Consider the following 18,189-nt stretch of genomic DNA (forward strand, 5'->3'; position numbering starts at 1 on the left):
CGTTCCGCCGGGACGGAGCGCCTCGGCGGCGCTATGTGCGCCGCGGACGGCGACAGGCCGGGTCCCGAGGACCAGCTCGGTGCCGCCTGCCCGGCGCTGCGGAGCCTCCCGCCCGGGCTGGCGCTGGGGCCGTCGCTGTCCCGGGCGCGGGGCACGGGCGTGTGGTGCGTGGGCCGGGCCCTGCCGGCCGGGACGCTCCTGGGGCCGCCCGGCGGGGCCCGGGAGGACGCGGCGGGGCCGGCGTGGAGGAGGTGAGTGCCGGGGGCTGCAGGGCGGGCGGGCAGGCGGTCGAGCCCGCGGCCGACGCTGTGGCGGTGCCTTGCAGCCTGGTGCAGCGGAGCCCGAAGGAGGCGGAGGCCAACGTGGCGCTGGGCCGGGCGGGCGGCCGGCTGCAGCTGCGGGCGCGGCGGCACATCGCGGCGGGCGCGGAGCTGCTCTACTGGCCCGAGGAGCCCCGCGGGGCCGCGGCGGAGGAGCGGCGGCCGGACGGAGGCCCGGGGATAGCGGCTCCGCGGGAGGCCGGGCCCAGGGGGCGGCCGGCGGCCGTGGCGGTGCAGGGGGCCGGGGCCGCTCCCGGCGGGACGGCGGCGGGGCCCCTCGCAGGTAGGTGCTGCGCCGGGGACGCGCGTCCCAGCCTGGGCGGAGTGAGCGGCCAGGCCCCCCGGGTCCCGGGTTGCTGGTAGCCGGCGCCTTCAGCTGTCCCGGCATCTGTGCACTGGCGTTTGCCCCCCAGCCCCTCCGAGATGAGTGTCCTGAGTGGTGTCACTTTTAAGAGCTACCAGGCGAGAAATGAGCATGCCACCCTCTTTTATACCAGTCATGATCTTACCTCCTAGAAATACTGCCTGTGACATACTAGAAATTCTGCACGGGTGCTGTCTGTGGTGAAAGAACTGAGATTCCCCCCATCTTCCGCAGATTAACAGAAAAAGAAGTCATCAAGTTAATGCTTCTCATACCAGAGTCCCAGGATTACTGGATGACAGAGTATCTGTCTCCAAGGTTCATGTTCCTCTGCTCCAACAGCCATTGTGTCACATTACAACAGACAGTGTTAATTCACCCACCATGTTTTTGTGTTTGTGCAGGGGATCCCAATGTCTCCAGGGTGGTAACTGATGAAACCCCAGTCCTTGATGTCCCTGCTGAGGTTAGCAGGCTGGCCACAAAGCACTTCCACAAGCTGCAAGAACAGGAAGGCACAACTGTCAGACGTGAGCCATGGCAAGCTAAGGTGCTGAGGAGTGAGAATCAGCACCTCAAGACCATCTCAACCATTAAGGCCAACGGCAAGGAAGAATTGGATGAGAGTGTGGATCCTGGATCTGCAGCAGAACAAGTGGAGATGGGGCATAAAGAGGCATGTCCAGGAGACCTGGATCTGTTGTTGCCCTCAAGCACGGTTGGACTCAGCGCTCGCTTGGTTGGCAAGCCATGCAAGGTGCGTGCTCTGGCCAGCCAGCTCCAGAAGCACCTGCACGACTGTGGTGGCAAGACAACTGGGCAAGAATCCCAGCAGCTCAGTCCTTCAGAAAGAGAGAGTGTAGAGACTTGTGAAAAAGAGAGCAAAGCTTCCAAAGACTCCAAACCGGCATCCCCAGAACATGGGGGAAGGGGTCCATTGGAGGGGCCTGAGGGGCAGGAGGAGTATATGGAGCTGGTGGAGGGTCATTCTGGCAGCCCAGGCCCACCACCAGAAGCTCTCTCCCAGAAGGAGATGGTCAAGCGCAGGTACTGCTGCAGTGAGTGTGGCAAAGCCTTCCTGCAGCTCTGCCACCTCAAGAAGCACCGCTTTGTCCATGCTGGCCACAAGCCCTTCCTGTGCACAGAGTGTGGCAAGAGCTACAGTTCCGAGGAGAGCTTCAAGGCCCACATGTTGGCCCACCGAGGCCTGCGGCCTTTCCAGTGCACCCAATGCGACAAGGCTTACTGCACCAAGCGAGACTTGCAGGAGCACCAGGTCCTGCACACTGGCCAGCGCCCCTTCTCCTGTGAGCAGTGTGGCAAGGCCTTTGCACGCCGTCCCTCTCTCCGCATTCACAGGAAGACCCACCTGGCCACCAGGATGGGCATGGCTGGTCCCAAGGGATGCCAGTGTGCCACGTGTGGGCGCCACCTGGCCAACCCCGGCTCCTTGCGCAATCACATGCGCCTGCACACAGGGGAGCGCCCTTACACCTGTCCCTACTGCGGCAAGGACTTCCGACAGCAGAGCAACCTGCGCGAGCACCTCCGGCTGCACACAGGCGAGAAGCCCTACAAGTGCCACTTCTGCGACGACACTTTCCCCAAGCTGCCAGAGCTTCGGCGCCACCTCATCTCCCACACAGGGGAAGCCCACCTGTGCACTGTGTGTGGCAAGGCGCTGCGGGACCCCCACACGCTGCGTGCCCACGAGCGCTTGCACACAGGTGAGCGCCCTTTCCGCTGCGAGCAGTGCGGCAAGTCCTACACCCTGGCCACAAAGCTGCGGCGCCACCAGAAATCCCACCTGGCTGACAAGCCCTACAAGTGTGAGCTGTGTGGCATGGGCTACACCCTTCCCCAGAGCCTTGCGCGCCATGTGCTCACCCACAAGGTGGAAAAGAACACTGAGGAACTCACTACTGCAGTGGCCTCACGTGCTGTTAAGCAACCCCAGTCAGCAAGGAAAAAGCCTCAGAGGAAGGACCACCAGGAGGAGGTTGCAGCAGAGCCCACTTTGTTCATGGTGGAGGTGCCGGGGCCAGCAAATGAGACTGAGCTGTTGATCACAGCCAGTGGTCACTGTATTGCTACTTACCAGTCTCAAGGCAGCCCCCCAGATTCTGGGGCACACAGGAGTCCCACAGGGCATTTGCGGTCAGCAGAGAACATCGTTGAAATCACCATCTCCAAGCATGAGGACAAATGCATTATAGTGCAGGATGAGGGCTCACCGAGTGACATGGTGGTCATCCAGGAGGGGGTGGGCTTTGGAGCAGTGGCAGAAATCGTGGAGGTCAAGACTGGGACCTGACCATCCCAGCCTGCCCTGGCTGATCTTCTTCTGTACTTATTAAAATGGGGTAAAAAAACAACAAAAAGCCTAGCTCTCTTGTCTGTGTGTGGCAACAAGGCCCTGTGCAGAATTAGCAGTCTTGGAGGAAACTGCCTTGTGGACCTGGGTCTTTTCAGTAGCTGCTCAGAGCTAGGAGCCTGGTGCAGGGAAGGCATTGGCTGGTGTCAGGAATAACTTCTTAGAGAAGATACCGAGGGCGTTAATGAGCAGTGCTTCTCCTCTGCCTCTGTTAATGCTGTCAGCAGGTGACAGTGCACTGTGGGGCAGGCAGGAAAAATCTAAAAGCAGCAGCTTTGAACAATGTCTTTCTTTCAAGTTTTTCTTTCTCTAATTAATTGTTATTATTCAAGCATTTTCCTGGGCTTTTACTCTTGGAGCTCAGCAGCACTTCTGATCATTTGAAGGTGATGCTGATGCCAGACATTACTGAGAAGCAGCTTCCCAAGTGTTTACAAGGAGACTCTGCTGTGGGTTTTTTGAAGAGCATTTTCCACAATTAGCAGAAGCAACGTCCTGCCTTTGAGCTAGGGCTGAGTGTTCTTTCTCCACTGTCACCTGTTTTGCTTGCTGTGGGCTTCCCAGCCTTATGGTGACTGAATGGTCTGTCTGAGGACATGAAGGGACAGTTTTGTGTCTCACTGTGCAAATAGTGCACAGTGTAGTACACAAATACACATAGTGCACAGTATAGTACACAAACAGTACAGTACAATTTTCGCCGTCCCCAGCTGAGAGGCTCCTCACCTGTCCAAGTAAGGATTCAACATCTCAGTATGCTCAGGAGATTTTTCCTCTCCCCTCTGTATTCAAGTTGGGTTCATTAATCTGTTTCCCTTTTTATCATGTTCTTCCTTCCTCTCTTCCACTTCTTTCCTGCTCTTGCATCAAAAAGCTAAAAGACAGCACCACCACAACTACACTCTAGCATTCCCACTGCTCCTTTGCCAACCGAGGCACGCTGCTCAAACTTGGTCCTGTTGCAGGAAGGAAGTGTACAGTACCCAATGCCACATGAACTTGACCTCGTAGGAAGAGACAGACAGTACCAGACCTAACATGTCTTTCAGGCTTGCGTGCTCTGCACTCCCTTTTCATATGTTATACAAACACCACTTCCATTTGCTGCATCCTCAGTTTTAGCTATTCTTGCCCTCCATTTTGCCCCTCTAACTTCTGCATTTCCCCAAAAAAGTTTTTTTAGAGGCCTAAATTCTCTGGGCTTTTTATGCCCACTGCACAAGAGGAGGGTATAGAGTCACCAGGGAGTCATCAGTAGCACAGTTCCTTTTTTGGGTACGTCGAATGCAGTATCATGACAATCTGAAAGGCCATTATTTGTGGTTTCTACATTAAACTTTTTCTATAAGCTTTTATGACTGTTTTGCAAAGAAGGTGCTAGAGTCAGATGTGACGAGAGGATGGAAAGCGAATTCAGCTGATAAACTTTTGGGTATCTTTATTTTCAGCTATTTTCTTTGAAGTCAGGGGGCAGTTGAGCTCCATCTTTGCCCTGAACGCTTGGAGAGAGACTGGCGGGAGCAGAGGCATGAGGAGGGCTTGTAGTTGAACCCACCATGCTTTGTACTGCTTTCCCTTTGGTGCCTGACCTAACTCTTGCAGTTTTCAAATATTGACACAGCTGCAAAGCGTTCTCGCTGGAGCCGGGCTCGTGCGCTGTGTTTGAAGTGTGTGCCCTCTGTCACAGCACGACTGGGAGAGATGTGGGAGCAATGGGAGGAAGGGGAGAATCCAGGCCCCCATTGCTTTATCTGCTGACCTGTAATGACCTTCTTTATTCTGAGATCATAGGGAAGAAAAAGCAGGAGCGATTATGAATTCAAAGGTCCTCACAGAAACATTGTTTACCTAAGAGCTGATCTGAGCAGGCAAGTCTGTGCTGCGCGTCACTTGGCTGCAGGATAAACTTAACTGGTGCATCCTGACTGAGGGACCCCACAGGTGGTGGCTTCCATGGGGCACCTAGTGATGATGCCACCACCAGTTTTTTTATCTTAGAAGCAGCATGTTCTTACATGCACAACCTACAACCTTTTGCTTGACAGAAAAATTATGAATGAAGTTGCTTACTCCTAAGAAAATCCTATAAAAGCCCTGAAGACCATGTTGCTGGTGGATCTCAACATGAGTGGGATCTGTGCAGCATGCCATGGCCTGACTAGATAGCTGCCCGCTGCTGTGCAACTTGGTGTTTGCAGCATCTGAAGGAGTGTAGGATTATCTAATGCTACACCCTTTCTTGTGTTATATCCAATAAATAATATTTTAATTACTACATCGTGGGCTCCGAGTGTCTTTTTTACTGAGATTCATAACAAACACCTGCACCAGTGCGTTATGTTTGGTGTAGCTGGCAGGATCCTGGTGAGGAACACCTTACTGGAAGAAGGATAGTGAGGAAAAGGATGGGTGCCTGTCTGGTCCCATGCAGGGGCCTGGGGAACAGTCTCACAGGATATTGCATTATAATGCTAATAATGGTTTTGCTTCAGGGCAGCAGACACATGGGTGACCTGGCTGGCTGGATATCTTGTGCACCTGTGACCCTTACACCTTCAGGCAGCAAGCACACAGGTACCCAGGCTGGTGCAGCTCCACAGTGCTGCTGCAACGCTCCAGGGTGACAAGTGCACAGGTTTGTTGGCTGGCTGGGGTCCTTCATGCTGGCAGGGCCTCACCAGGTATTGGGCATGCACATAAACCTAAGAGTTGTTACACTTAAACCTCACACCATGGCCAGTGTTCAACACTTTTAAACTGGCTTAAACCTGACCAAGGTGTTTGAATGAAAAGGCAGCAGCAGGCTGCGAGGGAAGGGAACAATTCTCTGGGTCCTGAAGTCCTCACTGCTCAGTGGCTCCCCCATCCTCAGGGCAAGGGAACCCTTATGAGAGGGGATGGGGGATTCATCGTTTTGATTGCAGCCAAAATGTTCCAATTGGTGATCAAACTGTATAACTCACTTTGGGAACATGTTCAGAAATACCCCAGCAAGCTGTATTCACCATAAAGCAGACAAAGGCCCAAGAAAATAGGCCAAGGCCAAACCCTCTATGCTCTGCTCCCTGGAAACTGGAAAAATAGTTACATAGGAAATAAAACAATTGCCAAAGGCATTCTTCACTTAAAAAGATCGGTTAACCCATAGAGTGAAAGAGATCAAAACTCACAGCTGTGTTGAAAGCCATGACTCTGGGAGGGTAAAGTCAGCATCTTTAATTACTAACATTGTTTTAGGATACCAGAAAGGGCTGGAAAATGTTCCAGGTTGTAGTGAAAATTTTACAGAGTCTGGGTGCCTTTCTTATTGGGATCTCTATTGAACACTTGCACAGGGGCATTATACCTCCATAAAACACAGAAGCACCTGCCACTCATCACTACAATCTTTCTGCAGTGGTATTTCTTCCCTGCATTCACATCCATATGGGCTTCCTCAGTTATACCAGCTGAAAGCAGCCTTGGGGGTCACCTGTCCCACCTGCAGTGTGAGGCCAAAATCAAAGTATCATGTAGAGAGTAAAGAAACTGCCTTTGTTGCTATCCTCAGCCATCAGCTGAGCAAGGCTCTCTGCTTGCCAGCTGGGCTTAAGCAAGTGTGGGGCTGTTTGCACCTCCTCGGGCTTCAAGGAGTGTTGCTGGTGGCTGCTACCTGGGACAGCTGCAGCTCTGATTTCACCCCTCTTCCAAAACCTGTTTGCGTCCTGACACCTCCTTCCTGTCCCTGCCTGCACCCTCCTCCTAAATGTTGCTTCCCCCTTCTAAGTAACACAGGGTTTTTCAAGGGTTGTGCCTAATCCTGGGCACAAACACTCCTCCATCCAGGTCACCTCCATCCAGGTAATTCCAGCCATTCCTAAAAGTGTCTCTCCAAAATCCAGGGGTGTGTGTGGGTGAGAAGAGCCTCTGCAACTGCTCTTTGTACCATTGGCCACAGAGTCATTCCTCAGTCACCCTAATGCTAATATTTGCACTCTTTCTATGGAGATAAACATTACAGATGTATCTGCTGCACAGAGGCACAGCACAAAACATGCTCTCTGCTGTCAGAAAGCACTTTTGTGCCATGTGGCAGTTCCTGAGACTACCCCCAGCCTGCCCTGCTTTCTTACTCTGCCAGTTTTCTGTAGGAATTACAAGAGCTTTCCCAGCTCTGGTAGCTCCATTCTTGACTTATTAGCCAATGTCATGACATTCAGACTATTCCTGCCTCCCTGTTCCCGGAAGCTCTTGTTTTCCTGGCTGTTTTTGGGCATGCTAGCTCTTTGCTCATCAGAGCTTCTGTTTCCTTTTGAGTGTACTTTTGTGTATTCCACTGGTGTGGGAACAAGCGGGGGAGCCCAAACTTCATGCCACTTCACCCTCCTCCACTCCGCTGGGAATCGTGACACAGTGGGAAGCACACACTGCCAATGGCATTGCTGGCCTAACTGGGAGGAAAAAATTCAGATTCCACAGGCCCTGTTGCAGGCAGCCTTTCTGCTTCTTGTCAGGGGCAAGGGAGGAGGGGGAGACTTAAACTGTGTGTTCTGGTGCCAAAATAGCTGGGGCTGAGCTCACTGATAATTTCAAGGAGAAAAAAATGGACTGTAGGGGGAAAAAGCAAGGGGTGCCTGCAGCTAAAAAGAGAAAGACGGGGAACAGCTGAGGAGCTGGTGAAGTCTTGCTGCGTGTGAGGCTATCAGAGCACGGCATCCGAGAAAAGTCAGTGGCAGGGATCCAAACCAGCATGGTGGGGACGTGATGACACCAAGAGCTGGCGGGGAGAAGAGAGAAAAGGAGTGAGCTGCTTTGGCTGGGGTGGCTGTGAAGCTGGCAGAGACCTCTCCGTGCCAGCCCCAGTTCTCCCTGTGCGATGGGACAAGCTTGTCCCCTCACTCCTCATGTCATCTTCCTTGTCATGAAAGGGGATGCTAATTTTAGTACTATTGGGATCCAGAGACATTTGCTTGGTTTCTACCAGTTAAGTGAGAAAATGAAGATGCCCTGAAGGGAGGGAGAGATGCCAAGAGAGGAGGGATAAAGGGACCCTCAGTCCCACTGTCCCTGACACACCACGACCTCTGGAGTCCTGTTTCTTCATTCTAGTTCAATATTAACCCAGCAGGGCTGTGCCTCTGCTTGTTCTGCTCCTTTCACATTTCCCCTGCAGCCAAGGCTGTACAGCATGGCGCACAACAAAACCGGGGTACTGAGGGGCCTGCTCCTGTCCAGCCTTCTGCACCTGACACTGGGCCATGCTGGAGGTGAGACTCAATGGCATAGGGAGAAGGGCAGTACCGGGGGGTGACAGAAGGAAGAAAGATGGGGTTATTTCTTTCTAAGGGTAAAGCCAGTGGCAGGTTTGCTTAGTAAAGGAGGACAAGCTTCTGAAAGCTTGAAGCTGGGAGTGAAAGCATTCAAATTGTGGAGTGAGAGTGGTACTTTTCTGCCTTTCCTGCAGCAGCATCCAGCAGCTGGCAGGGAAGGCTGGTGAGAACAGCTCAGTGGATTTTGTGAGTCACCTGGAAGATAGGGGGGAAGTGGAATGTGGCTCAGTCCAGGGCCTAGTGTAGCACAACTGGGCCTTTTATTTGGGCTAGAGTTTCTCAGTTGACCTGGGTGGCTGCAATTCTCCATTGCTTCCCCAGATGTCCCTTATCCAAACCTCGGGCCACACACAGTGTGCAGCCTTCCTGCTTACTGCTCCTTTTCCCTTATCAGAACCTCTAATTCATCTATCTTTTCTTAATATGAGGTTAGATCCTCTCTGAACCACTGCTGTGTGGGGGAAGACCTGTCTACATGTCTCAAATCAGGGTCTCTGAACATGAAGATGGAACCAATCTGTGCCTATTGCAGTGGTCTGAGGTTGGCAAGACAGAAACACAATGGCTGGCAGGGAGCAGTAGTGGGCTCCATGCAAAACAACCTTTATCTAACTGCAAATGAGCAAAGCAGCCTTGCTGAGGACAGGAGAGGGTTCCTGTCACTTCTGTTACCTGAGTGATGCCAACCCTGACGGATGAATTATAGAGAGCCTGCTCGGATCATCAGGTGTGGACCTGACAGGTCCTGACAGGGCTTCTCCTCTCTGTATAGTGCACTGAGGGAGGCTGGGCTGTGGGATCATCACGTCAGCTGCATGTGATTTTTGGAAACTGCAAGGGGAGGCAAAGGGACCTTCCTGCTGTGAACACCCCTTTGACTGGCAGTGTTCTGACCCGGTAGTTTTCCTGGAAAAGGGGCAGGCACTGTCACTGCTCAAGCGCCCACGACGTGCCAACAAGGGATTTCTGGAAGAGATGCTCAAGGGAAACCTGGAGCGAGAGTGCCTGGAGGAGACGTGCAGTTATGAGGAGGCTTTTGAGGCCCTTGAGTCCACCGTTCAGACGGTACGTACAGGGGACATAGGTAGTCCCAAGAAACATTTGCTCAGCCAACCTCTGTCGTGAGAGACCAGTAGGTTGCTCACACAGTCAGGGACTGGGGCCATAAAACTCAATTCTGCGATACAAAGATGAGGCTGATGCCTGTGTGCCCCAGGGAGAACTTGGGCATCCTTCAGGAGTTTCCCTCCTGGCACCACTCCAGGGAGCGTAGCTCAAAGCCCAGGTTCTTTTCCTTCCCTCTCTATTTTAAGCATGAAGTGAAAAGGAGAGAGTATTTCCTCAACCATTAGTCCTGGGTTGCATCTTCCACTAGTTCAGCATGGTGCCACACACATTTGAACTGCCAGAGCTACACACACACACAGAAGGGCTGGCTTAGCAACCAAACACCTAATGCAGGTGCCTCAAACTCATGTGAGCTGAACCTTTGGCAGTCTCTGTCCCTTTTTCTGGCTTCCAGACTCACCCACTCTGCTAAATTTGTTCTGCATCCCTATGGGATTTGCTCCTAGGCCCAAGGCCAGTATCCATCCTGAATCCCACACCCAAAAATACAGCAGTAAACAGATGAACAGGTAGGAGTCTAAGCCAGCAAGATACAACCTCTGTGTAGTATTTCTAAAGCCATCACTCAGACTGAACAGCAGAGATGTAGATCCAAATCACTCAGCAATACCTACATGTGACCTGTGACTTCAGAAGTTCTAGGTTCAGCTCCTTGGACTTCTGCACTGTGGCCCAGGCTCTGCTTCCTCTGCAGGCTGATGAAGGCTATAAGCATCTTTTTAGAAACAACAGTTGATTCCTGAGTCTGATGACTGGGGATGTGGTTTTATATCAGATTTTTTACTTTGTTGGACTCCATAGTAATTGATACCAACAGAGCTAGGTTAGTTTGTTCCATTTATTCTGATGGGGCATTCTCCTACGGGTTTGCATTGGAGCAGCTAAGCAGGGTCTGATGTTCTGTGTCTCTGCTCTTAAATACATAATTTTTTTTAATTATTTTTTTTTACAGGAGGCATTTTGGTCAAAATACCAAGGTAAGTTGCTTCAAGTCCTACAGGTGCTCTGCTATCCCTTAGGATGCACTGCCCCATCATGGAGAGATGGCTCCCTGCCCTCGTACAAGAGCTCACTTTCCAGGACAAATTGCTTGTGTTTTGTCCTTGGATGATAAACCGGTTCAAACTATGATGCTTATTTGGATTCCTTTCCTATAATTTGTCTCTTTCTTCTTATTTTGCTAGTATGTCAGGATATAAGAAAGTCCAGGACAGCTCTGGATGCTTGTCTAGAAGGTAAGAAATTCATGCTGAGCCCAGTCTCCCAGATAGAGGAACTTTCTTCCTCCAGAGTTTGTAAGGACATATATATATATATTATATATATATATATATATATCTCTCTCTAAAGTTGGTGAAGCCATCTGATTAGAAAGAAAAAGAGCAGGAAGGGAGTTTGGAATTCCTTTCTTCCTCTTTATTTCCCCACTAACCATGTCACAAACAGCCTAACTCCCTCACTGAGACAGCACGGGGTAGATTTTCTTCTCTGTGTGACGGTCAGGTGTTCCCAAGCCCAGCCTCTCAGAAGGGCTCTGACCTGCACCCATGGCCAGAGCAAAGCGCAGAGCCTCAGGGCTCTGATGAGGCAGAGCGAGCTCCAGCTGCGCGCTCTTCCCCACAATGCCGGGCTTGTGCAGGTGCACACGTGCAGCAAAAAGCAAACAGATTTGTGGGATGGTACCTCTGACCTCGAAAAACACAACAGCCGTTATTTCCACTGGCTCACACTGTGTTGGGATTTTGACAGGGAACTGCTCTCTTGGTCTGGGTGAGAACTATCGGGGGACAATTAGCTACACCAAATCAGGGATCGAATGTCAAGTGTGGACAAGTAAATATCCACATATACCTAAGTAAGTTCATCTCCTACAGATCCCTAAAGGGTTCTCCGGGATGTCCTTCCTTCCTTTCTTCCTAGCCTAACCAGCTTTTTCTCATAGATACAATGCCACCATTTATCCAAACCTCATTGAGAACTACTGCAGGAACCCAGACAACAACTCACAAGGCCCATGGTGCTACACCCGAGACCCAACGGTGGAACGGGAGGAGTGTCCCATCCCCGTCTGTGGTAAGCTCAGCACTACAGCCCAGCAAGCCCTTCCCTGGCAGGGAACACTGCACTGAGACTGATACTGGATGTGTCAAGGAGGGGAGAGGGATCTTACCTGAGCAGAGCTCATCTGAGTAGACGGCCTGCGTCTTACAGGGTAAAGGGGCTGAGGAGGAAAAGGCATAGAGTTGCCCATACACCTAGGCTGGCTAAATTCCTCTAACAGGCTGTTTTCTCTAGACTACACTAATCTAGATCTAAATTAAATCAAGTGTCAGCAGTCCCCTGGAGTCTACTACAGTTCTGCCAGTCAGGAGCACCCCAAAATCCTGGCTCAGCTGCCTCTAATTTGTGACAGCAATGATTCATACTGGATTTTTTTGTCTGAATTTTCACCTTTATGATAAAACCATTACAGTTTATGCTTGACTGCCTGCCTTAACATTCACTCATATGGAAAGGTGCAATTTAATACCCACAATTTCAAGACAAGAGAAGATGCTCTTCTCTCACTGTTGCACATGGCAGGATGGAGAACCATCCCCCTACACTTATATCTTTCCACTTCTTCTCCACAATATACAGCTGTGTCCCCTGGCCTCTATCTCAAAAGAACTGGTGGAAAGCAGAAAACCTTCTCCCAGCAGAAATTTCTCTTCCGAAAGTGGAGATTAGAGGCAACAACTCTTATAAGTGAAAGAGAGGTCAGCAACTGTTTTCACCAAGGGGTGTTCTGAAGTTCTAAAAATCACTACCATTGCCGTGGTCTGCAATATGGCAAAGTGGAAAGAGATGCTGCTCTGCTTTAGAGTGATCAGGCATCTGTACTATTTCCGTTCACTAGTTAGTTTCTGACCTACAGTAGCTTACTGTTACATGTATGTGGATATGGCAGGACCAGAAAAGCCTTGGTTTTGTGTACAGTCCCTTTGCAATCACATTGACATGAGTCAGTCTCACATAGAATGCTACTTGCTCTGTGGCTGTTGTGCCCCAGCGTGAGTAATCAAATAGAGGGTCTTCTCTTCAGATAGGCATTGCCCCAGTGCACAAGGAGAAGGCAGCCTGAGGCCAAGCAACTGCTGCAGACCAGACTAAAGCTTGCAAGAAAAAGCATGGAAAAATCTGACAGGCAAACCTTTCTCTTATCATTAGATAGAGAAACATTGGCAAAAGTTAAATTTGATACTTTAGTAGCATATAACAGAAAAAGGCTCTCCCAAATATGGTCTAGTTATGTAGTTGAGAAAAACACATTGAAGGCTCTTAACACAGCAGCACTGTGATGCCTGAGGCACTTACCCATCCCTTCAGCTGATTCTCAAAGATACCCCAGAAATTAACACAATACTGTCCCTCACATCCTAGCACAAAGAGATGTGTGATGAGTAGTGCCAGCCTCACTTTCAACCTCCTGTTGAAAGAACCACCTCTGACACTGCAATATTGCAGAGGGCCACCATGTGCATGGGAGCATGGTTGGAGCTCCCAAACTTAATGGGATGCCCCATGGAACCCCGGGCTTCCATAAAAGGGCCCCAGTACTACTTGCTAACAATACTTATGAGTGCAAAGCTATGGCTTAAATCACAGCTGTCTGTCTTTCCAGGTGAAGAGAGGACAACAGTTGAATTTACTCCACGGGTCACACCCTCAGCCCCAGTGGAGCCCTGTGAACAAGACAAAGGCATGCTTTACACCGGGACCCTCTCGGTCACTGTGTCTGGAGCTAAGTGCTTGCCATGGAACTCTGAGAAAGCCAAAGAGGTGCTCCACGGAAAACACATCGACCCAGAGGTGAAACTGCTGGAGAATTACTGTCGGAATCCCGATGGAGACGATGAGGGTGTCTGGTGTGTCACAGATGAAGCACCTCACTTTGAATATTGTGACCTGCAGTACTGCGGTGAGAAGCCTGCATTGGTTTGGGTAGGCACACTTGTGAGGTGGTGGCAAACAAAACCAGTATGTGTGACTAGGGTAAAGTCCTGGGAGGCATAGACAAGCACATGCACCAGATATGTGGAAGTCCTGTTTGTCCATATATCACATGTACTAACGTGCTGTACATGTATAGAGCTGTTATGTCTCTCAGGTGTTCTCCTCTGCCTGAAAACTACAATAGTGGATGAGAAACATTAAAAAGAGCAGTGGTTTTAAAACAACATTCCTTCATCAGACTCACTATGCGCAGAAAGTAACATCTACATTGTTGATAATTATGGAAACTGCAGCTAGGCCTTCTACCATGTTTGTATTTCTGTCTCTCTCAGACAGCTCGCTAGAGGATGGGAACGAACCATCAGAAGGAATATCAGGACGTACTACCCTTCCTCAAGAGTTCAAAACCTTCTTTGATGACAAAACTTTTGGTTCAGGAGAAGCAGGTGAGCAAAAACTCTAGATATAGCATCACAGTTTATAGAAAAGCTGCAGCTTCATCTCACAGGGCAGTCACTGTTCCTCAGAAACACTAGTTTGCCAAATGATATCAAAAGCAGGGGGAGATATCTAAATTCCTTGAAGGACCTCCAGAAGTCACCATCCAGTTCTGATCATGGAGCTAGTAAGCACTTCCTTCCTAGGCTCTTCCAGTTTAGCATGCTGACTGCAGACAACATTTCTCCACTGTGAATCAGGTAGAGTAACAAAGCCAGATCGCCTGTTTTTTCAGACTGCGGGACTCGTCCTTTGTTTGAGAAGAAAAAGATAACAGACAAAAGTGAGAAGGAGCTGCTGGAGTCCTACATAGGAGGCAGGGTTGTGCACGGGGATGATGCAGAAGTTGGCAGTTCCCCCTGGTAAGTGTTGTCTTTGCATCGTCCTTCATGGGGAATTGTGTCTCCAGTTCAAGCAGGGGGCAGTGAAAGGGCTCTACCCTCATAGGCAGCATGTGGGCATTATGGTTTCTAATCAAAGCTCATCCAAGTGCTTGACAGGGCAGTACTAAGAAGGCTGGAAAGAAACTCTCTTCTTGAGCCAAGTACACAGCCACCTGGGAAAGCAAGAGTGGTCAGATGTTTATCGTCTTGTTTCCAGCTTTGCTGGAGCAGAGAGGACGAGAACTCTCTCCAGATGAAGGAAATAGGGTAAATGGCTTGCTGCATAGAATATACATGGCCAGGGAGGACTTTTGCTAGAGAGCCATCTATCCAGTTGTCTTTTTATAGAGCAACGTTCTTCCCTGCTCACTGCAAATGCTGCTCTTTCTGCACGGCATGAAGTCACACTCAGCCAGCTACACCTTTAGTCTTGCTAAGTCTTCTCTCTCCTTGTCTTTCAGGCAGGTGATGCTCTACAAAAAGAGTCCTCAAGAGCTGTTGTGTGGTGCCAGCCTCATCAGTGACAGCTGGGTCCTAACTGCTGCTCATTGTCTTTATTATCCACCCTGGGACAAGAACTTAACTACAAATGACATCTTGGTGCGGATTGGCAAGCATATGAGGGCAAAGTAAGAGCCTGGATGAAGTGAAATAGCCTTCCTCTTGGAGTAATGAGATACAATGAGGTTGGGTGATCATTCAGTGTCCAAGGAAACAGGCGTCACCACTGTCACATGCCTCTCACTAAAGAAACTGCCATTTGCTGCTCTTGCTGATCCTAAAGGTTTAAGTGAAAGGGAGGGTAGCACCATGGAGAGTCTAAAGGAGCACTCCATTGTAAAGGGAGGAGAGTATTGTCTCAGAGGGTACAAGGCATCTGAGAGCATCATGAACCCCAGAAGACTCTCAGTTGCTACTGTACAGTGAGTTCTTTCCTTCATGACTATTTCAGATATGAAAAAAATAAAGAGAGAATTGCTCTGTTGGATAAGATCATCATTCATCCCAAGTACAACTGGAAAGAGAACATGGACAGAGACATTGCACTCATGCACTTGAAGAGACCGGTCATCTTCAGTGACTACATCCACCCTGTCTGCCTGCCTACCAAAGAGGTTGTGCAAAGGTGAGGACACTGTCCCACGGTCCTAAAAATACAGGCTACAAAAGCCTGCTTTGGACCTCCAAAGAAGTCGGAAAAATATGCCTTATTTAAGCTATTTGCAGTAAGAGAGCCAGGCAGGAGAATGTGGTTACAATACATTTGACTATTTGCATGCTTCCTTCCACAGACTGATGCTGGCAGGTTACAAAGGACGGGTAACAGGTTGGGGAAACTTGAAAGAAACATGGGCCACTAGCCCAAGCAACCTTCCTACAGTTCTGCAACAGCTCAATGTGCCCATTGTACACCAAGATACCTGCAAGGCATCCACTAAAGTTAAAGTCACTGACAACATGTTCTGTGCAGGTAAGTAGCACTGGAAACACAAGGGTGACTTGCCACAGAAGACAAGGGCTCTGAGCTCCTAATGGGGCTCCTGCAGCAAGGTTATGTTCTGATAAATTTGAAAATGCCATCCATCAAGATTAACTTTTCTGTGACAAAAAACTTTTTCAGCTCTCAGAAAACAGGAAGGCTGGAGAACATAAAGCTATGAGTAAGGTTTATAACACCTAATGGCACCACTCTGCTGGGTATCAGCAACAGCTGTGTGAGAACTGCACACAAGTAAAATTATCTTTCCACCAGCATACCAAACAGTTCAGCATATTCATAGGTTAAAGGCTGCAAACTAGTTATACTACTCAGTAGCCAAATAACTCCTTCTCTACTAGCTTGTCTCAACCTTTTGGTGCCTATTCATACTTAAGCATGCAACTTCTGTGACAACAGGATCCACAGATTATTTATACAGCATGTGTGAAAAATTTAATTCTTCCAGTTCTGTTACATTTTTTTGTCTAATAAATGTGAAGATGTACACATCTGTACTCATAACTTAAAAAAAATATTTCTTCACAATGTCACATATGCTTATGTTATGGACCCCTTACAGCTCATTTATCTTCCAAGCTGGAAGGCATTTAATCTTTCCTAATATAGATGGCATTCTGTAATTCTGATAATCCTTTTAGTACTTTCCTAAATCTCTTCTAGCACTATACCCTTTTTTTAGAGTGAACGGAAGTGAACACAGTAGTCAAGATACAAAATGCCATGAATTTAATTGCACTGGTTTAATGCTTTCTGCTGCATTCTTCATTCCTGCAGCCTTTATCAGTTTCTACAAGCAAATCTCCAACAATTTTTGGCTGAGTTTGTGCTGTTTGCATCTAATAACATAGACAATTGCTTGAGTTAGGATAGAAGCCAATTTCATAAGAGTACACTGACAACAGTGTTCTTATGGTTCCTTCTTCTAGACAATGTCCTTAAAAAAAGCTGGGATGCAAATATAGAGCAGAAAGGGAGACTCAGATGATGGGAAAATGCAAAGATACTGCCTAGTTCATCAGGACTTAAAGTGAAATCTGTTTTCTCTTTGTAGTGAGACTGTAGGAAGACAGTCACAGTTGGGGCAGAGAAAGAACAGAGCCTGCAGACAGACAGGAAGGTAAAAGTGAGGAGGGCACATTGTCTCTATAGTAAACAGCATAAAAGAATAAGGTCCACGGAATATTACAGAGGTTTCCAAGACAGAGAAAGGCACAGTAGCTCAGGATACGTCTATGAACACAGTGGCAGCTGACACAACAGCAATTCTGATGAAAGAAAATGGCAAGAGAGCAAAGAGGGTAGCAGAGTGTGGTGGAATCAGTCATGTTACAAAGACAGAAGCAGAGTTAGTTATTTGATACATAATATCAAATTTAGAAATCTGCTTTGTTTTTAAGTCCAGTCGTTGACAGAAGTGAGCAACCTCTTGGCTCTCAGAAAACATATGCAGTGAAACTTCAAGGAGAAGATGGCCAACATCAGCCACTCCCTCTACAGTCAAATGTCCAACTTTCTTCTTGCCTATAGGTTACAGTCCTGAAGACTCAAAGAGAGGAGATGCCTGTGAAGGGGACAGCGGGGGACCTTTTGTAATGAAGGTATGTTCAATAAGTTCAACCTTCTAAAACACATAGAGACAGGCTTGTGCTATGCTGAACTTTTACAATCATCTGAAAAAACAGCAGCAGAAACAGAGACTGGGGAGGGGCCGAAGCAAACCCATCTTGTGCCTGAAGTGAGCAAGAGAGATGAATCCTCCAGCCATCCAACTCCATTTCTGTACTGAGTTCTCAGTATACACATATATCAGATGCAGAATGCTCAAGTCATGGCCAGTTCTCACTTAGAGGTTTAAGAGCAGAGACAGAATTCCTTCATCTAGTGGACGACAGTTTAAGTTCCAAAGCAGAATTCACCATTAAACAGGCTGAGGCACATACCGGGTTTAGATGTGAAAGTCTCTTACTTTTTGTGCCAATCTTGTTTTTCTTTGCTTTAGAACCCAGACGACAACCGTTGGTACCAAGTGGGAATAGTTTCATGGGGAGAAGGCTGTGACCGAGATGGCAAATATGGATTTTATACCCATGTATTTCGCCTGAAAAAGTGGATGCGAAAAGCCATTGAAAAACATGGGCGATAGAGGAAGGCTCTACCTTGCTTCATCTGGTTTGCTACAATGCTCCACTTCTTAAAAATATAAGCATAGAAGATCCTAAGTAAAACAGTTATATCCTTACAACTCAAAGGAAAGCGTTATCTGAAAAATTAAAGTTCTCAAACTCATCTTCTGCCTTTTGTTGATGTTGAGTTGCA

General features: G+C 48.8%; 1 protein-coding gene across 1 annotated transcript; it reads left to right on the top strand.

The window, feature by feature from the left end:
* Positions 1–21: 21 nt before the first annotated feature.
* LOC309442902 (uncharacterized protein) lies at positions 22–18,152 on the top strand. The gene is made up of 17 exons (XM_082059235.1): positions 22–251; positions 326–603; positions 1,089–2,980; positions 8,211–8,304; positions 9,269–9,432; positions 10,448–10,472; positions 10,680–10,730; positions 11,245–11,350; positions 11,438–11,568; positions 13,160–13,456; positions 13,824–13,937; positions 14,225–14,351; positions 14,834–15,001; positions 15,325–15,498; positions 15,665–15,843; positions 17,401–17,471; positions 17,873–18,152. Exons 1-17 carry the CDS (start codon positions 34–36, stop codon positions 18,014–18,016), a joined length of 4,233 nt encoding a protein of 1,410 aa, XP_081915361.1. The 5' UTR covers positions 22–33; the 3' UTR covers positions 18,017–18,152.
* Positions 18,153–18,189: the final 37 nt, after the last annotated feature.

Source organism: Streptopelia decaocto (genome assembly GCF_964273445.1).
Source record: "Streptopelia decaocto genome assembly, chromosome: 7".
Classification (NCBI taxonomy): Eukaryota; Metazoa; Chordata; class Aves; order Columbiformes; family Columbidae; genus Streptopelia; species Streptopelia decaocto.

Bases quoted from the DNA above. Each gene is read 5' to 3' on its own strand.
- LOC309442902 (XM_082059235.1), top strand. From the start codon at position 34: ATGTGCGCCGCGGACGGCGACAGGCCGGGTCCCGAGGACCAGCTCGGT. The intron at 10,473-10,679 runs GTAAGTTGCTTC...TTATTTTGCTAG, and splicing joins ATTTTGGTCAAAATACCAAG to TATGTCAGGATATAAGAAAG. The intron at 10,731-11,244 runs GTAAGAAATTCA...GGATTTTGACAG, and splicing joins TCTGGATGCTTGTCTAGAAG to GGAACTGCTCTCTTGGTCTG.